General features: G+C 55.2%; 1 protein-coding gene across 1 annotated transcript in view; it reads right to left on the bottom strand.

The window, feature by feature from the left end:
- The window catches only part of LOC144791755 (cytochrome P450 2J6-like), an 80,978-nt gene that overhangs the window by 42,892 nt on the left and 18,618 nt on the right, over window positions 1-19,468 (bottom strand). Inside the window, exons 2-3 of the mRNA XM_078666525.1 lie at window positions 3,524-3,686; window positions 2,125-2,274 (exon numbers count right to left, since the gene is read on the bottom strand). Coding sequence (XP_078522651.1) covers window positions 2,125-2,274; window positions 3,524-3,686 — 313 coding nt within the window. The remainder of the gene's footprint in view (window positions 1-2,124; window positions 2,275-3,523; window positions 3,687-19,468) is intronic.

Raw genomic sequence — 19,468 nt, 5'->3', positions numbered from 1 at the left:
TGGTCCAAAGACCAATAATACCAGAACACAATAATGTAAAACATATATAACAAAGAGAGCAAAATATTTCAATATTAAATAATTTTGCATACAAACATGTAATACATTGTTTCTTAAACATTATTGCTTGAATTTAAACATTAAATGTCCTAATAATCACGTCTTGTAGTCTAGAAATGCACCTGAGGGGTGGGAGGCCACATGGGCTCCCTCCCGGGTCTTATTAGGCTCTTGGAACCTTAACCCAGGCCCCCCCCCCTGAGGCTCATTTGGCCCTGGGGTCCCATTTTCTAGTGCCCTATGTTATTTAAAGTTGAGGGGACCAAGTGCCCCCTTACCCAAGATTTGTGAGTCCCTGGAAACCCTATTCTCAATGTCTGTTTTTTTTAAGTGGAGGGGGTCCATGTGGCCCTCCCACCCTGAGCCTTTAAAATGCAAGGAAGACCCCATTCCAAAAGGTCTGTGCACAGTTGTAGGGAAGGGAGGGTCACACAGCCCCCTTCCCCAGCCTTTAAAAGGTGCTGAGGACCCCATACCATGGTCTTTTTTTATTAGGGGGAGGGGGCTGCATGGCACCCTTCCCAAAGCCTAATTATGAAATCCCCAGGGCCCTTTATTTATGAAAGGGTAGGGGGGCTATGAGGCCTACCTACTCCACAAGCCTTAATAGGCCGTAGTGACACCATCCCCCAGGGCCCTTCATTAAAGGCGATTGGGGCCCCAGGGCCCCCTCCCCAATCCTTGTTTGGCCCTGGGGATCCCATCACCCAGAACCTTTTCTTTTAATTAAAGGGGAGGCGGCCATGTGCCCCCTACTCAAACCTTGTTAGGCCCTGTGAACCCCATCCCCCAGAGTCTTTTTTTTATTGAAAGGGAAGGGGCCCATGTGACACCTCTCCCCAAGCCTTGTTGGGCCCTGGGAACTCCATTCCCCAAGGCGACTAGTAAAAATAGAGCAGAGGGGGGCTGCGGGGATCATTTACTTGAGCCTTATTAGGCCCTGGGAACCCATTCATTTAGGGCCTCAGCAGTTATAGACCCTCGGGACCCTAACCCCCAGGGCCAGCACTATGAAAGGTGAGTGCCCTCATGGCCACCAAGGGCACATACCATACACTTGTTAGGGACCATGGGGGAGCTACAGGGCCCCCAGAGCCCCCGGTCAGCTCCCCAAATGCAGCAGGAGCCGGCACTGCTCCTGCCCATAGGGAGCCGCTACTAATGCTGCTCCCTCCAGACGGGAGCAATAGTTTGATCTGTTTCCTTGCCCGCATCACAGCATTTTTAAAGTTTCCGTTAGCTGGAAGCAGACTTTGTGTTTGCTCCCGCTTGGCCGGATGTTCAAAATTGCTCCCATCAAGCGGTAACAAACACAGGTTTTCCTGCCCACGCCGGTGAGGCAGGGAAACTGCTATGCCCTGGGGATGGGTTCCCTGGGACAAAGTTAGTGAGCTGCCACCAGGGAATGGGGCCCTGAGGCTATTAATGGCACAGGGAGTGGTGCCTCGTGGCCCCCTCCCTTTTAATTAGTTATGTGGAGCCAGGAGATTGTGTCCCAGGAGCCCTTAGAGGTTCGGGGAGGGGGACCGCACGACCAGCCCCTCCCATTCCAGTCACATTTCGGCCCCAGGGATGGTTTGTGACTGCCCGGTTATGACTTGTTCCATTGTCAATTTTAACTGGTTTGGTAACAGTTCTGGGATCCTGGGCCACTATATCTTGTTTTGATTTCCGCTGCCATGTTGAAAGATAAATGATGCCCACTTGCTATTGCTTTTCATTAGTTCTTGCCTTTGCTTTGTTAATCTCTCCTTATCCTCACAGTTAAAGTGCCTAACTTTCTATTGGATGGTTAATGTGGATCATTTTTGCTTTAAATGTATGTAATACACAAAACCTTCACATGCATCCGAACCCATACATGTTAATTTTGTAATCTGCTTGTATGCAGTAGTAACTGTTCTGCTCAAAGAGCTTAGAAATCCCTTTGTCTCTGGTTTGTGTTATATTACATAAACAAACAAACATAGAAATAAATTATAATAGCTAAAACTGAATGAGCCCAATGTTGGGGTCAGATGTTTTATTATCATAGCTGTGGCACTTGGGCTTAAAATAATTTACCTTTCTTTGTTGCAAAAAACTCCACCAAGTTCTGGGCCTCCTCCTGGATTCGCGCTTCTAGACTATTTTTCCCGAGTCCGAGATTCCTCAGAGTCGTGAGGCCGAAACGTCTCTGTTGCTTCCAGTTGTGTCCAGAGGAAAAGATAACTCCTAAGTAGTCAATTTTGTGTTTCATTTTTAGTTAATTATCTCTACAACAAAATATATGCATTTTATTTTTAGGTCTGGCTAAAGAATGCTTTGGTCCTCTCTGCTAACGTAGTGCATGTACAAGTAGAGGTACTCTGTGCAAAAAACTGCAAGAGAGACTGCTTTGTCAAGGACTTTCAATTTTGAACTATAAATACCATGCTTTCTTTCTCTATCTGCATCTCATTCAGCTCTTGTCCCTGCCTTTACTAGCTTCTGAAAATACAATTTGAAGAAAGAGTCGCTGACATACTGTGGGATCTACAATTGTCATCCTCCCTTGCACATCATGGAAGATCTATATCTGGATCCTTCTGTTTTTGTTTGATATATATAATGCTAGCTCTTAGATTCCAATAGTTTCACCTGCATGCCCACATCCCTGTACACGGCCGCTCTTTTTCAAAAGGTAGCTCAGTGCCAGGATACCCTCCCAGATGATAAATAGTTTTACAAATCTGCATAACACAACAGTGGTCAGAGGTAGGTTTGTAGGGTAACACCACTGCACCCACTGTCAGTAATATAGACAGTGAGAGCACAGATCTGTATCCCACTGGAGGGGTAAGGCTGCTGAGAAGGATGCCTGACAGCAAGGTCACTTTACACACTGTGCCCCTGTGGCAGCTGCACTGTATTGTGTAACTAATGGACAGCGTTCACCGACTGCCAACCCTGAATATCCTTGTTCTTCATCATCTGCAAATACTGCTCCCCAGTCCATCAGTTCATCTGTCAGTTCATCCCTCCATCCATCCGCTTACTCAATGTATACTCAGAAAGCTTTGAACCATGAGTAGGATTAGGTCAAGAGTAAGTCGCACAACTCCACAAATAAATCAGTTTATATTCACTCAGTGAATCTTTACAGCAGTCATAATATATATACACAGCTTAGATGTCATCCATTCATAACCCAATGAATAGCACCTCCTGCTCTCTGAACCCTGCCTGCTTTTTAATTCTCTCATAAGCTGGAAGAATGGCTTAGGGAGATACACATACAATGCTGGAAAGGCTGGGCAGATCACACATTCAAATGCTTCCATCCTCTTGTTCTTCAAGGTTGGTAAATAGTGCCATTAAACTAAATCTCAATAACTGCATTTATTTACAGAGCTTAGAAATGACTGAAGTGCGGTATGAAGCACTACATAAAACCAAGTTATGTGCTGCCTAATTATGCTGTTGTGAAGCAAGAGCTACCTACCCTTGCCCTTTGACATCTCATGAAAAGTTGGGATTGTAGGGCGTCCAACAAGCTCTTCGGAGTGTGAGATTAGACCATCTCTTATAGCCTGGCATCCATTCAGCACAATCACTGGCTTCTGCCCCAGCCATAGAGTGAAAACGTTCCCGTAGGTCTTCGCAAGCTGGGGGTGAAAGTAACCATGCAGGTATTGAATGGAACAGCAAACAAGAAGAAAGCATTTACTAACCCTACCAAATAAATATATGGGGGCAGATTTATGTTAACTGGCGCATCCCCAGGGATGCGCCAGTTAATGTGCGCCACAGTGCGCCACAGCTCTGCCACCCATGGTGCGCCGCATTTATAATGCGGCGCACCCTGGGGCAAAAACGGCACAGATGCGTGACGCATCTGTGCCGTAAAGGTGACGCATTGCTGGAGTTGCGTCGCAAGCGCGACGCAGCTCCAGCAAGGCTCGGGGGTGCCCCATCTTAACAATGCTGCGTCAAGACCTACCCCTGCTTCAAGCAGGCGCAGGCTTTTGACGCAGCATTGGCCAGAAAGTGACTGAGTGAAATCTTATAGATTTCACTCAGCCACTTTTGCGAGGCGCACCTGCCCCGGAACGCCCACCCTGCGCCGGAACGCCCACAAGCGGCGCAGGGCTTTACAACGTGACGCATCTGCCTAGATGCGTCACGTTGTAAATCGTTCGTAGGGATGCGCCACGTTTACGCCGCCTTGCGTGACGCAACAGCGGCGTAACGTGGCGCAAGTGCCTCATAAATCTGCCTCATGATCTCTTGGGGGAAGGTAACTAATAACCATTTCAGACTCTGGGCAGCCTGGGCAAAGCATGTTAGCTACGCTCTACTTATGTTACTTTATGTAAGGTAGTAAAGCTGGCCTACCATCCAGGAAGATAGCGCTGACACAAACCTAACCCCTCCCTAGGTATTATTTACCTCCTGAGAATTTAAGGTACTGTTAGCCAATCATCACATCTGAAATTGTCTTAACTGAGTAGTATGAATGATGGAGTGTAAACCAACTAATTTAAAAGGTGCAAAGCTTACAGTTCATGTACAGAAGAGCCCCTGATGAGATCCAACTGTCTGCCCTAAACCAAACTCTCTTCCCTTTTTTACATTGCACATTGCAAATCTCTCTTTACACACTGCAGTTCAAGCTCTATGCCCTCCAGCTTTCAAGGATGTAATTATCTGTTTCACTAATAATGAGGTGTACATCTATCAATCAATAGTTTTATTGGAGAGATCTCTCTTGGTGTCAAATTAACAAAGAGTTTTCTGTGAGTACTTGAGTCTCACTCCGGGCCTAGCCATTGCTTATCCATGTATTTTCAGGACTAAAGCATGCTCACCTATGAAAGAAGCTGTGTAAATCACAAATTTGCTATCCTGGATTAAAATTAGGTCCTAATACCAGCTAGACACACACCTGAATTGTCTCACGTGATCTCGCCTCTTGCATAAACACTCTCATGCACCTTGTTAGACGGGAACCCAGAGGGTCGGCCGAATACGGAGGGAGAGGCCTCCGATGAGGGCCGTCTCCTGCGATCGTACAGACAGGTCACTTCCCTCCCCACCGATAGACACCACACAAGGATGAGTTCAACACTTTATAGAAGGTTCGTACGGCAAGGTTATCAGCGATACAGGAGATATCGGACTCGAGGGTCCTCTCAATTCTAGTCTCTGTAGGAAAAGGGGGTAGCGGGACAGTCTTGGTACCTGGTCGGTACAGGAGGTGGTAGGGGGTGAGCTCACAATCCTCGAGCTGGAGAGTCTGCAGGGTCGGGCCGCGGCAGCGCCAGCTGGCTAGGATGAAATCTCCACGGAGGGGGCCGCGGCAGCGCCAGCAGGCCAAGACGATGGTTTCACGAGGCAGAGGGCCGCAGCAGCGCCAGCAGGCCAAGACGATGGTTTCACGAGGCAGAGGGCCGCGGCAGCGCCAGCAGGCCAAGACGATGGTTTCACGAGGCAGAGGGCCGCGGCAGCGCCAGCAGGCCAAGACGATGGTTTCACAGGGCAGGGCTACGGCAGCGCCGGTAGTCCGTCAAGGATGAGTTCTTCTCGGTGTCTCTCGACTCCAGGATACAACTGCCTTCCTGGTCTGGCATTGCCCCAGTTATAGGTCTGGTCCCCTTTGATGTCCGGACCCTCGCGCCTGGGGGGGCCGGGAGGTCCGGGATGAGGGAGTCCAGACACCCAGCGGGGGGGTGGAGCCATCGCCCAGGGCGGCCGGGGGTGATCGACACCTGGCGGAGGAGAGCCGTTGACGATCCCTTCTCCCATTGACCCGCCAAGTGGTTGTTCTACCTCCTGGGGGGAGGTTGGTGCCTCGATGTCGGGGCCAGCCCAGGCCCAGGGTGAGGGTCGAGTTGAGGCCACGCGGCCTCGTGCTGTAGTACCCAAAGATGGCGGCTGGGCCGGGGTCATGGTGTGGATGGTGACCAGGGCCAGCCGGTTCCGGAGCGGGAGTCTTGTCGTGGATGGATTTGCGGATTACTTCGAGGGTCTCCGGGGGCTCTGGCTGGGGGTTCCAGGAGAGCCAGGGTCCGGGCCCCGTCGGGGTGAGGGGGGGACAGCCCGACCACGTGGCCTGTCCAACATGCGTCCCCCCCAGCTGAAGGCGGGGAGAGTCAGCCATCCTCCTGGGGACTCTCCTCGCTGAGGCGGAAAAAGCGTGACAGGCCGTCTGCGTTGGCGTGGTCCTGGCTGGGACGATGTTCCACAGTGAAGTCCATCCCCTGCAGGGAGATGGACCAGCGCAACAGCTTCGGGTTCTCCCCCCGCATTTGCATCAGCCATTGCAGGGGTCGGTGGTCTGTCTGCACCCGGAAGTGGGTGCCGAAGAGGTAGGGTCGGAGCTTTTTGAGGGCCCAGACTACGGCGAAGGCCTCCCTCTCGATGGTGCTCCATCGCTGTTCTCTGGCTAGTAGCCGCCGGCTGATGAAGGCCACTGGTTGATCGGTCCCCTCGGTGTTGAGTTGAGAGAGGACGGCCCCCACTCCATGATCGGAGGCGTCCGTCTGTACAATGAATTCCCGGCTGTAGTCGGGAGCCTGGAGCACGGGGGCCGTGCACATGGCGGTCTTCAATCTCTCGAAGGCCGATTGGCAGTCCGGGGTCCAGTTGACTGTTTTGGGGCTCTTCTTGGAGGTGAGCTCTGTGAGAGGCCCCACGATGCTGCCATAGTCCTTCACGAACCGCCGGTAGTATCCGGTGAGCCCCAGGAAGGCCCGGACCTCCGTTTGGGTCGTAGGGGGTTGCCAAGCCTGGATGGCAGCAATCTTGAGCTGGAGGGGGGCCACCAGCCCGCTTCCCACTTGGTGTCCCAGGTAGGTCACGGACCCTTGGCCAACCTGGCATTTGCTGGCTTTGATGGTGAGCCCGGCCTGCTGGAGGGCGTGTAGAACTTCCCGCAGGTGGCGGAGGTGGTCGGTCCAGTGGTGGCTGTACACAGCGATGTCGTCCAGGTAGGCGGCGCTGAATTCTTCGAGGCCCGCCAGCACCTGGTTCACAAGCCGTTGAAATGTTGCCGGAGCGTTCTTCATGCCGAATGGCATCACCTTAAAGTGGTAGTGACCGTCCGGGGTAGAGAAGGCGGATCGTTCTTGGGCCCTAGAGGTGAGGCCGATTTGCCAGTAGCCCGCTGTTAGATCGAAGATGCTCAGGTAGCGGGCGGCCCCCATACGGTCAATTAGCTCATCCGCCCGGGGGATAGGGTGAGCGTCGGTCCTGGTAACGGCATTCAGCCCCGGGTAGTCCACGCAAAACCGGAGCTCAGGGGCAACGCCCGGGGCGGCCGCCTTGGGGACCAGGACGACAGGGCTGGCCCAGGGGCTGTCAGAAGGTTCGATCACTCCTAGGGCCAGCATCTTGGATACCTCGGTCTGGATGCAGGCGCGCACCCTGTCTGGTACGCGGTACGCCCGGTGTCGAATAGGGGGGCTGGCCCCGGTGTCCACATCGTGAAGGCACCAGGGGGTGACCCCGGGTGTGAGGGAGAATAGGGAGGCGAACCGCCTCAGGAGGGCTTGACAGTCTTGGCGTTGCTCCGGGGACAAGGCCTCGGAGAGTTGGACCCCTTCCACTGAGCCATCTTGCTCGAGGGTCCTCAGTAGGTCCGGAAGGGGCTCGGAGTCTTCTTCCGTCCCATTATCTGTAGCCATCAGGAGGCTGAGTTCCGATCGCACAAAATGGGGCTTGAGTCTGTTGGCGTGGAGGACCCGTAGAGGGTTCCGGGCGGTTTCCATGTCGATTAAATAGGTGACGGGCCCCTTGCATTCGATCACCTTGAAGGGCCCGGACCATTTGTCTTGTAGCGCACAGGGTTCCACCGGGGACATCACCCAGACCTGTTGTCCCGGCTCGAACTCAATGGAGGAAGCGTGCTGATCGTACCATCTCTTCATGTCCTCCTGACTGGCTTCTAGGTTGGCTTTTGCAGTCTCTCGGAATCGCCGGGTCTGGTTGCGAAGGGCCAGGAGGTACTTGTAGACGTCCGGGGGAGCTTTCTGGGGGGGCTGCTCCCAACCTTCCTTGACTAGGCTGAGGGGGCCCCGGACGGGGTGTCCGTATAGGAGTTCAAATGGGCTGAAGCCGAGGGATTTCTGAGGGACCTCTCGATAGGCAAACAGAAGGCACGGGAGTAGCACGTCCCACTGGCGACGGAGGGGTTCTTCTAGGCCCATGATCATCCCTTTGAGGGTGCGGTTGAACCTCTCGACCAGTCCATTTCCTTGCGGGTGATAGGGGGTCGTGAATTTGTAGGTGACCCCGCATTGTTGCCAGAGAGACTTCATATATTTGGAGATAAAGTTCGTGCCCCTGTCGCTGACGACCTCACGGGGAAACCCCACCCGGGAGAAGATCCCCATCAGGGCTCGGCCTACCACGGGGGCCGTCACAGTTCGAAGAGGGATGGCCTCGGGATAGCGGGTGGCGTGGTCCACTAGGACCAGGATGAACCGGTGTCCTTGGGCGGTTCGGGGGTCCAGGGGCCCCACAATGTCTATTCCCACTCGTTCGAACGGGGTGGTGACAACAGGAAAGGGTTGTAGGGGTGCTTTGATCTTTCGGCCACTTTTTCCGCTGGCCTGGCAGGTGGGGCAGGCCTTGCAGTGGTTGCTGACGTCCTTTTGCATTTGGGGCCAGTAAAAGTGGGTCACCAGGCGGTCGTAGGTTTTGTCTTGCCCCAGGTGTCCGGCAAGGGGGACATCGTGGGCTAAGTTCAGGAGGAAATATCTGAAGCGAAGGGGCACCACCAGCACCCGACTGGCCCCTAGTTCTGCAATTCTCTGCTCGCTGTAGAGCAGGTCCTGGTCCCAGTAAACCCAGTGGGTCGCCGAGGTATCCCCTGTGCTTTGGGCAAGGGCTTGCTGCCGGAGTCCCTCGAGGGACGGACAGGTTCTCTGCTCATCCCGGAATTGTTCCTGGGTGGGACCCCCCTCCTGACGCCACTGTGCCAGGTCAGGGACGTCCCGAAGCTGGTCGGATCCTTCTTCTGTTTGGGTCGAGGGACTGGCTTCTGGGGCGGTCTCCTCTTGGGTGAGCGCGGGAGGAGGTTCCGGCCACTCGGGCTCTTCGGGACTGGGGACCGCGCGGGCGGTCATGGACCGTGTCGTGACGCAGACCCATTCGGGAAGGCCCAGCATCCCCAGGTGCTCTCTCCGTTCGACGGCTGCCCAGGGAGAACTTTCGAGGTCGTTTCCTAGGAGGCAATCCACGGGGGCATCATCGCGGACAGTTACTTTTAGCATCCCGGATACTCCTCCCCATTCGAAGGGGACACAGGCCATGCGACACAGACTTTCTGAGTTGTCTGCGGATCGGACAGGGCACAGAATGTTCGGTAAGATTTGTTCTGGAGTAACCAGGTGGCATCGGACCGCGGTTACACTGGCCCCGGTGTCGCGGAGGGCTTCGGCCCGGCGGCCATTAATGTTGACCCACTGGCTGTACTTGTGCGTGTTGGCGGGAAGGGGGGCCCGCGGAATCATATCTCTCTCCCCCAAGCAGACCAGGGACATGGCGGCCGGTGCCCACTCAGGCTGGTCGGTCTCGTACTCTTCTTGGTCTTCCGGGACTGGTTCTTCCCCTAGGGCGGCCGCTGCGACCTGGCGGGGGGTAGCGTTCTGATTCCTGGGGCAGTTGGGATCATTGGCGTAGTGGCCGGATCGTTGGCATCGGTGGCACATAATGTTGGCCCGGAAGCCGGGCCGGATGGGCGGGCTCCCCCTGCCGGCCGGGGCTGAGGGGTTGCTTGCGGGAGTCATGGGGCCGGGGTCTCTCCCCCGACCCTGGCCTCCTCCTCGGGGGCGATGGGGCCCCTGGTAAGGTCTGTGCGATTCGCTGGGCCCGTTCCGGCCAACTCGTGTGCTTTCCCACCGGTCGGCTTCGGCGGCGAGTTGTCGAGGTTCGGTTAGTTTACTGTCCAAGAGGTGTTGCCGGAGTTCAACGAAGCAGTTGTTAGAAAGGTGCTCCCATACGATAAGGTCGAAAAGTTGTTCGTAGGTGGTCACTTTGCTGCCCTTGATCCACCCCTCGAAAGCTCGGCTAAAGAAGTTTACGTACTCCATCCAAGTCGTACCCGGGATCCGTTTGCAGTCGCGGAACCGCTGGCGGTACATCTCGGGTGTGAGTCCGTATCGAGTGAGGAGGGCGGCCTTCATGTGGTCGTAGGATGTCATCAGATGGTCCGGGAGTTGCAGTAGGGCGTCTCGCCCTTCGTTGACAAACCTCCCCCATAACCCGGCTCCCCAGTCGCTCCTGGGAATCCGGTGGGAGGTCATGGCTACCTCATAGGCTTTAAACCACTGCTGAATATCATCGTTCTTGTAGTACTCCCTGATGACATCTTCGGGGATGTGAACCTTGGGCTCGGTCGAGGCAGGCAGGTTAGGGCGTTCGGGGACCCCGAGCTCTTTATTTTGTTTCTGAATTTCTAGTTCCTTGAGGTTGCGCTCATGTTCGTAGGCTAGCTTCTTTTCCTCTAGCTCTCTCTGTTTTTGTTTCTCTTCTCGCTCCTCTCGGAGCCGTAAGTGTTCTAGCGTTATTTTTTGTTCCGCCAATTTGAGTTCTCCATCCAAGCGAAGCCGTGCCAGTTCCAATTCATGGAGTCTGCTTTTTTCTCGTTCTTGGATCTCTACTGGGGAGAGACCCGCTCTTCTTTCTTCTATTGGCGCGGGGCTCGTTTCGGTGTTTCGTGTCCGGGGTACGGCTGTACCCGTCTCTGCCCAAGACTCTAGGGCTCGTTTGAAGTCCTCTTTCGTGCTCAGACCTGTGGTTGGAAGGCCAAGTTCTATGCAATATTGCTTCAGTTCCCTGTGGTTGTAGTCTTCCAATTTTTCCATCTGGAATTTTTCCGTTGTTCCGCTCTCTGTTGTCATGGTGGTCGTGTGTTGTGAGGCGAGTGACCCTCTGTACGATTATGCGTCGGTTCGGATCCCACCGCTGCCACCAATGTTAGACGGGAACCCAGAGGGTCGGCCGAATACGGAGGGAGAGGCCTCCGATGAGGGCCGTCTCCTGCGATCGTACAGACAGGTCACTTCCCTCCCCACCGATAGACACCACACAAGGATGAGTTCAACACTTTATAGAAGGTTCGTACGGCAAGGTTATCAGCGATACAGGAGATATCGGACTCGAGGGTCCTCTCAATTCTAGTCTCTGTAGGAAAAGGGGGTAGCGGGACAGTCTTGGTACCGGGTCGGTACAGGAGGTGGTAGGGGGTGAGCTCATAATCCTCGAGCTGGAGAGTCTGCAGGGTCAGGCCGCGGCAGCGCCAGCTGGCTAGGATGAAATCTCCACGGAGGGGGCCGCGGCAGCGCCAGCAGGCCAAGACGATGGTTTCACGAGGCAGAGGGCCGCGGCAGCGCCAGCAGGCCAAGACGATGGTTTCACGAGGCAGAGGGCCGCGGCAGCGCCAGCAGGCCAAGACGATGGTTTCACGAGGCAGAGGGCCGCGGCAGCGCCAGCAGGCCAAGACGATGGTTTCACAGGGCAGGGCTACGGCAGCGCCGGTAGTCCGTCAAGGATGAGTTCTTCTCGGTGTCTCTCGACTCCAGGATACAACTGCCTTCCTGGTCTGGCATTGCCCCAGTTATAGGTCTGGTCCCCTTTGATGTCCGGACCCTCGGGCCTGGGGGGGCCGGGAGGTCCGGGATGAGGGAGTCCAGACACCCAGCGGGGGGGTGGAGCCATCGCCCAGGGCGGCCGGGGGTGATCGACACCTGGCGGAGGAGAACCGTTGACGATCCCTTCTCCCATTGACCCGCCAAGTGGTTGTTCTACCTCCTGGGGGGAGGTTGGTGCCTCGATGTCGGGGCCAGCCCAGGCCCAGGGTGAGGGTCGAGTTGAGGCCACGCGGCCTCGTGCTGTAGTACCCAAAGATGGCGGCTGGGCCGGGGTCATGGTGTGGATGGTGACCAGGGCCAGCCGGTTCCGGAGCGGGAGTCTTGTCGTGGATGGATTTGCGGATTACTTCGAGGGTCTCCGGGGGCTCTGGCTGGGGGTTCTGGGAGAGCCAGGGTCCGGGCCCCGTCGGGGGGAGGGGGGGACAGCCCGACCACGTGGCCTGTCCAACACACCTGTTTAAAGACTTTGCTATGGAAATAGCACACAGGAGTTTATTGTAGTGATGGTCGTCTCACATCAAGCTCACTAGACTGTCTACAAGAATGACAATGCCACATCCATGCAATGTAATGTACTGTCCTGGGTGAACCCTTGTTTGTCTTAAGGTTCAAGTGCTACATAAATACACTGTAGGCAAATACCAGGGACCTGGTGCAAACATAATGACTTGTGGTAACTATGAAATTAGACTTGTGCCACAGACACATGCTCTGCACTAGCAACCTTCACACCCTGTCTTTTGATATGAGAGAACATATAATGTATGATTTTAATGGAGATGGTCACTCTTGCATAATAAACAAAATTATACATGTTACATGCAGACAGAAAAACACTATTTTGACCACCACACCAGAGACAACATTTCACTTCAAAGGAGTTATGTATATTGCCTTATCACTAAGGGAGACCCACTTTGTTAATGTAAGGTGTTAGACGGGGACCCGGAGGGTCGGCCGAGTACTGGGGGAGAGGCCTCCGATGAGGGCCGTCTCCGGCGATCGTACAGACGAATCACTTCCCCCCCACAGACAGACACCACACAAGGATGAGAACAACACTCTTTATATAGGGTTCTTGTGGCAAGGTTATCAGCGATACAGGAGATTCAGGACTCGAGGGTCCCCTCAATTCTAGTCTCTGTAGGGAAAGGGGGTAGCGGGACAGTCTTGGTACCGGATCGGTACAGGGGGTGGCAAGAGGGACGCTCACAATCCTCGAGCTTAAGAGTCTGCAAGGTCGGGCCGCGGCAGCGCCGGCCGGCTAGGATGAAGTCTACAACGAAGGGGCCGCGGCAGCGCCAGCAGGCCAAGGCGATGGTTCAAGCTGCAGAAGGCCGCGGCAGCGCCAGCAGGCCAAGATGATGGTTCACGTTGCAGAAGGCTGCGGCAGCGCCAGCAGGCCAAGATGACGGTTCACGTTGCAAAGGGCCGCGGCAGCGCCAGCAGGCCAAGATGACGGTTCACGTTGCAAAGGGCCGCGGCAGCGCCAGCAGGCCAAGATGATGTTTCATGTTGCAGAGGGCCGCGGCAGCGCCAGCAGGCCAAGATGATGGTTCACGTTGCAGAGGGCCGCGGCAGCGCCAGCAGGCCAAGATGATGGTTTCACGAGGCGGAGGGCCGCGGCAGCGCCAGCAGGCCAAGATGATGGTTTCACGAGGCGGAGGGCCGCGGCAGCGCCAGCAGGCCAAGACGAAGGGTTCACAGGGCAGGGCTGCGGCAGCGCCAGCAGTCCGTCAAGGATGAGTTCTTCTCGGTGTCTCTCGACTCCAGGATACAACTGCTTTCCTGGTCTGGAGCTGCCCCAATTATAGGTCTGGTCCCCTTTGATGTCCGGACCCTCGCGCCTGGAGGTCGGGAGGTCCGGGATGGGATGAGGGAGTCCAGACACCCAGCAGGGGGGTGGAGCCAGCACCCAGGGCGGCCGGGGGTGATCGACACCTGGCGGAGGAGAGCCGTTGACGACTCCTTCTTCCATTGACGTGCCAAGTGGTCTCTTTACCTCCTGGGGGGAGGTTGGTGCCTCGATGTCGGGGCCTGGCCAGGCCCAGGGTTGGGGTCGGGTCGAGGCCACGCGGCCTCGTGCTGGAGTGTCCAAAGATGGCGGCTGGGCCGGGGCCATGGTGCTGACGGGGACCAGGGCCAGCCGGTACTGGAGGGTTCAGGGGCTGGAGTCCCGTTGTGGACGGGTTATGGGTTGCCTCGGGGGCTTGCCGGGGTGGCTCTTGCTGGGGTTTCAGGGAGAGCCGGGGTCCGGGCCCCGTCGTGCGGAGGGGGGACGGCCCGGCCACGAGGCCTGTCCAACATAAGGTATATTCTTAATGGGTTGTTGTACAATTAACCACAGCTTCTCATCAGACATATACCTTTTTCGTCATGTCAAAGATTTAAAATTCTAGAGGATTCAATTCCAATGCTAAGCAAGATCATGACAGAACTTGAATTTTGGCCACCTTCAGACATCCTTTCCAGGGAGTGTCTGCTTCCTCCCTACTTGCTGTTGATCATGTCAATTGATAAAAGCAACAGACAAAGGGTTACAATTTGGCAATATCTTACAGTCCAGGGCATCCAAGAGACACAAGAAAAGCGAAAACTATCTAACTAGAAACAGTTGTCAGGAGTCTATAAGGTACTTTGGAGTTTCAGACATGTTTCAGAGATCATACCACCATCAACACCAAAATTGCCACAAAAGTTGTCAAAGATCACATGACTTAATCTGACAATAAAACACACAACAGGTGATTGGAGGAACGCTTGCAATGTGTCTAAGCACTGGTATTCACTCGGGGTAGCGTCCCAACCAATCGTTCTTTTGCTCACCATGCCACCTCAGTTTGGACTCTGCCAAATGCATTCCTCATTCCTATTGGTTGGCTTTATGATTATCCGTAACATGCCCCTATAACTTTTGATCCTACCTCTGCTAAATAAAGGTTCAGTGGTGAAATAGGAGGCCCGGGGGGATACATCGTTTACAATGCTAGGATTAAATTGTGATGCCATTACATTGCCGTTTTTTGCGTTACAACGACTTGCGCTGGATGGCGCTCTAAGACAAGGAATAGAATATTTTACTATCCAAAACCTTCCCTACTGTACGTAGACTGGAGTTGGAATAGTAAATTATACTACTCCTAAGTCCAGCGCCCTCCAACGCAAGTTGGTGTAACGACTTGCGTTGTAAAAACTGCAATGTAATGTACCTTGATGTAAATGTATGAATTGTAACGTCATACATCCAGCCCCAGGAACAAAATGGACTACTTTTTAGGTGTCGACCTGCCAATGCACTTGCTTTCGAGACATATAGAGGGCCACCAGCAAATCCTACCAAGAGGTTTTTGATTGCGGATTCTCCCCAATGCATGTGAGGCATTCAAGCGCGAAACTTCGCCAGCGAGCGCTCGGCCTCACTTCTCACTCACACCCCATATGCTCGTTCCCTCCCACTCGCTCGCTACCACAAAGCAAGACAAGAACATCAAAGCCATTTGCCAGCAGCCACTTCACACGCTCTGCAGGTCATAATCAGGAACATCTGCTCGTGCCCAGCCCCCCTCCCAGCGCTGCCTTGAATGCTTTGCCCACATGCAGGAGAAAAGGAGAACACATTTTCTTACGATTTGAACCAGACCAGACATTTACAAACTTTACATTCACTTAATGCACCTCTTTAAGGCAATTGACTAATTTAGCCAAATAAATGCAATTTATGCCAGACACAATCGTTGCCCCTCCATATTCATCTTTTAGTTATTGATGACACTTTTTGTATAGCTGATAATTATTATCTTTTGACAAAAATGTCCAACTTGCCATCACTGGTTTTGCCTGATCTTGCTTTAGTTTTACCCTGCAGGCTATTCCTTCTTTAGCTTTGTGTTCTCCTCACTATTCACTCACCCTCACACTCACACCCTCACCCACTCACCCTCACAACCATTTCACCTTCACCCCCTCACACCCCCACACCCTCACACCCCCTCATCCTCACACCCCCTCACCCTCACAACCCTCTCATCCTCACTCACCCTCACCCCCTCACACCCCCTCACCCTCACTCACCCTCACCCCCTCACACCCCCACACTTTCACACCCCCTCACCCTCACACACACCCTCACCCTCTCACCCACCCTCACCCACCCTCTCACCCTCACCCCCCTCTCACCCACCCTCTCACACCCTTTCAACATCACACACCCTCTCACCCTCACACACACTCTCGCCCGCCTTCAAACACCGTCACCCTCACACCCCCTCACCCTCACACACCCCCTCACCCTGACACCCCCTCACCCTCACACCCACACACCCCTAGACCCCCATACACCCTCACCCTCACCCTCAAACACCCCCTCACACCCCCTCACTCTCACACCCCCTCACCCTCACACCCCCTTTCCTTCACCCACACACCCCCTCACCCTCACACACCCTCACCCTCACTCACCCTTACACACCCTCTCACCCTCACATACCCCCTCACCCTCACACCCCCTCACCCTCACACCCCCTCACCCTCACACACCCTCGAAACCCCTCACCCTTACACACCCTCACCCTTACTCATACTACTGCATGCTGCACACTGCCACATGCCTCACACTGCTGCCCGCCTCACACTGCTGCACGCTGCACACTGCTGCACACTGCTGCACACTGCTGCATTACTCACACTGCTGCATGATGCACACTGCTGTATACCACACACTGCTGCACGCCACACACTGGTGCACGCCTCACCCTGCTGCACGCCTCACACTGCTGCACGCCTCACACTGCTACACGCCTCACACTGCTGCATGCCTCACACTGCTGCACACCTCACACTGCTGCACGCTGCACACTGCTGCATGCTGCATACTGTTGCATTACTCACAGTGCTGCATGCTGCACACTACCGGATGCCTCACACTGCTGCACGCCTCATACTGCTGCACACTGCACACTGCTGCACTACTCACACTGCTGCATGCTGCACACTACCGCACGCCTCACACTGCTGCACGCCTCACACTGCTGCATGCCACACAATGCTGCACGCCTCACACTGCTTCACCCCTCACACTGCTGCATTACTCACACTGCTGCATTACTCACACTGCTGCATGCTGCACACTGCTGCACACACTGCTGCATGCCACACACTGGTGCACGCCTCACACTGTTGCACGCCTCACACTGCTGCATGCCTCACACTGCTGCACGCCACACTGCTGCACGCCTCACACTGCTGCACACCTCACACTGCTGCACGCCCCACACTGCTGAACGCCTCACACTGCTGCACACCTCACACTGCTGCACACCACACACTGCTGCATGCCTCACACTGCTGCACACCTCACACTGCTGCACGCTGCACACTGCTGCATGCTTCACACTGTTGCATTACTCAGAGTGCTGCATGCTGCACACTACCGCATGCCTCACACTGCTGCACGCCTCACACTGCTGCATGCTGCACACTGCTGCACTACTCACACTGCTGCATGCTGCACACTGCCGCACACCTCACACTGCTGCACGCCTCACACTGCTGCACGCCACACACTGCTGCACGCCATACTGCTGCACGCCTCACACTGCTGCACACCTCACACTGCTGCACGCCCCACACTGCTGAATGCCTCACACTGCTGCACACCTCACACTGCTGCACACCACACACTGCTGCACGCCTCACACTGCTGCACACCTCAGACTGCTGCAAGCTGCACACTGCTGCATGCTGCACACTGTTGCATTACTCACACTGCTGCATGCTGCACACTGCTGCACTACTCACACTGCTGCATGCTGCACACTACCGCAAGCCTCACACTGCTGCATGCCTCACACTGCTGCACGCCACACACTGCTGCATGCCTCACACTGCTTCACCCCTCACACTGCTGCATTACTCACACTGCTGCATTACTCACACTGCTGCATGCTGCACACTGCTGCACACACTGCTGCATGCCACACACTGGTGCACACCTCACACTGTTGCACACCTCACACTGCTGTATGCCTCCCACTGCTGCACGCCACACTGCTGCACGCCTCACACTGCTGCCCCCCTCACACTGCTGCACGTCCCACACTGCTGAACGCCTCACACTGCTGCACACCTCACACTGGTGCACGCCATACTCTGCTGCATACCACACTCTACTGCAAGCCACACGCTGCTGCACGCCTCACACTGCTGAATGTTGCACACTGCTGCATGCCTCACACTGCTGCACGCCTCACACTGCTGCACGCCTCACACTGCTGCACGTCGCACACTGCTGCATGCCGCACACTGCTGCATACCTCACACTGCTGCACGCCACACACTTCTGCACGCCGCACATTGCTGCATGCCACACACTGCTGCACGACACACGACTGCATGCCACACACTGCTGCACGCCTGACACTGCTGCACGCCACACACTGCCGCATGCCACACAATGCTGCATGCCTCACACTGCTGCACGCCACACACTGCTGCAAACCTCACACTGCTCCACGCTGCACACTGCTGCTTTACTCATACTACTGCATGCTGCAAACTGCCGCACGCCTCAAACTGCTGTCCTCCTCACACTGCTGCATGCCTCACACTGCTGCACACTGCTGCATTACTCACACTGCTGCATGCTGCACACTGCTGCACACCACACACTGATGCACGCCACACACTGGTGCACGCCTCACACTGCTGCATGCCTCACATTGCTGCATGCCTCACACTGCTGCACGCCACACTGCTGCACGCCTCACACTGCTGCACGCCTCACACTGCTGCACACCTCACACTGTTGCACACCTCACACTGTTGCACGCTGCATACGGCTGCATGCTGCACACTGCTGCATTACTCACAGTGCTGCATGCTGCACACTCCTACACGACTCACACTGCTGCACACCTCACACTGCTGCACGCCTCACACTGCTGCACGCTGCACGCTGCTGCATTACTCACACTGCTGCATGCCACACACTGCTGCATGCCACACACTGCTGCACGCCTCACACTGCTGCACGCTGCACACTGCTGCACACTGGATACTGCTGCAATACACACACTGCTGCATGCTGCACACTTCGCACGACTCACACTGCTGCACACCGCACACTGCTGCACACCTCACACTGCTGCATGCTGCACGCTGCTGCATTACTCACACTGCTGCATGCCACACACTGCTGCATGCCACACACTGCTGCATGCCTCACACTGCTGCATGCTGTGCACTACCGCACGACTCACACTGCTGCACGCCTCACACTGCTGCATGTCTCGCACTGCTGCACGCCTCACACTGCTGCACACTACACACTGCTGCACGCCATAAACTGCTGCATGCCACAAACTGCTGCACACCACACACTGCTGCACGCCACACACTGCTGCATTACTCACACTGCTGCATGCTGCACACTACCACACGACTCACACTCCTGCAAGCCTCACACTGCTGCATGCCTCACACTGCTGCACACCTCACACTGCTGCACGCTACGCACTGCTTCACGTTGCACAACGCTGCACTACTCACACTGCTGCATGCTGCACACTACTGCATGCCTCACACTGCAGCACGCCTCACACTGCTGCACGCCACACACTGCTGCACACCTCACACTGCTGCACACCTCATACTGCTGCATTACTCACACTGCTGCAATACTCACACTGCTGCATGCTGCACACTGCTGCACGCTTCACACTGTTGCACGCCTCACACTGCTGCATGCCGCACACTTCTGCACGCCACACTGCTGCACGAATCACACTGCTGCACGC

This window comes from Lissotriton helveticus, chromosome 11 (assembly GCF_964261635.1).
Source record: "Lissotriton helveticus chromosome 11, aLisHel1.1, whole genome shotgun sequence".
Lineage (NCBI taxonomy): Eukaryota > Metazoa > Chordata > Amphibia > Caudata > Salamandridae > Lissotriton > Lissotriton helveticus.
Note: the sequence above shows the minus strand (reverse complement) of the source record. Positions and strands in the feature narration are given on the sequence as shown.